Below are 724 nucleotides of genomic sequence, written 5' to 3'. Positions count from 1 at the left end.
CCAACCTTGGTGATTCTATGATCCTATTTTAATTCCTTTGAATTTGGAAAAGATAAAGCAAGTCTCTGACTGTACAACCACTGAGTAAACTAAGAGATGCAGTTCAACATGCTCCAGCAGCTCTTGCTTGCAGTGCTGACCTTTCCTCCTATTGCTGCCAGCTCCAGGTCCTCAGGCCATGCAGGCTCTGAACTTAACATCTCATTTCCATCCCAGAACTGTTGTTTACCTGTATGGATCATTAATGATGCCTCTATAGATCCACTTCTCCAGGATTTCAAAGTAAGGCACACTGGCTGCCTTGGTTAAGTACAGGCACAGCTCCTGGGCCTGGCTGTCCCCTGTGTAGTTGAAAGTCTTGTCATGGAGTAAGCTCAGGGTGGATCCTCCCATGCACTCACCCTTATCCACAGAAGTAGCTGGAATTAAAACACAGAGATATAAAACACTTAGATCCTGAAATATCCTGAAACATAACCCCAAATGATCCACAGACTAAAAAACCTGCAGGGCAGAACAGAACTCAGGTAGGCACAAGACACATGGTGGCTATGAGTCCAAAAGCTTCCTATTCTGAGGGGACCATGTGGAGAGCTCCACCTTTCAGGTGGGAATAGCAGAAACGCACTTCAGTGACCTGGAAAACCTCTGATCTCAAAGCCCTTCTGTTCTCCAGTGTAGCACTGAGGCAGCCACAAGTAAGGCTCAAACATCAGGATTTAGG

At 46.1% G+C, this 724-nt stretch overlaps 1 protein-coding gene across 1 annotated transcript in view; it reads right to left on the bottom strand.

Moving 5' to 3' along the window:
• Positions 1-229: 229 nt before the first annotated feature.
• The window catches only part of LOC103800359 (gamma-tubulin complex component 2-like), a gene marked incomplete at its 3' end in the record, with an annotated part of 9,156 nt that continues 8,661 nt past the window's right edge, over positions 230-724 (bottom strand). Inside the window, exon 7 of the mRNA XM_009072735.1 lies at positions 230-419. Coding sequence (XP_009070983.1) covers positions 230-419 — 190 coding nt within the window. The remainder of the gene's footprint in view (positions 420-724) is intronic.

Source organism: Acanthisitta chloris, unplaced genomic scaffold (assembly GCF_000695815.1).
Source record: "Acanthisitta chloris isolate BGI_N310 unplaced genomic scaffold, ASM69581v1 scaffold21894, whole genome shotgun sequence".
Taxonomy (NCBI): domain Eukaryota; kingdom Metazoa; phylum Chordata; class Aves; order Passeriformes; family Acanthisittidae; genus Acanthisitta; species Acanthisitta chloris.
This window is presented reverse-complemented; position numbering and strand designations above follow the sequence as displayed.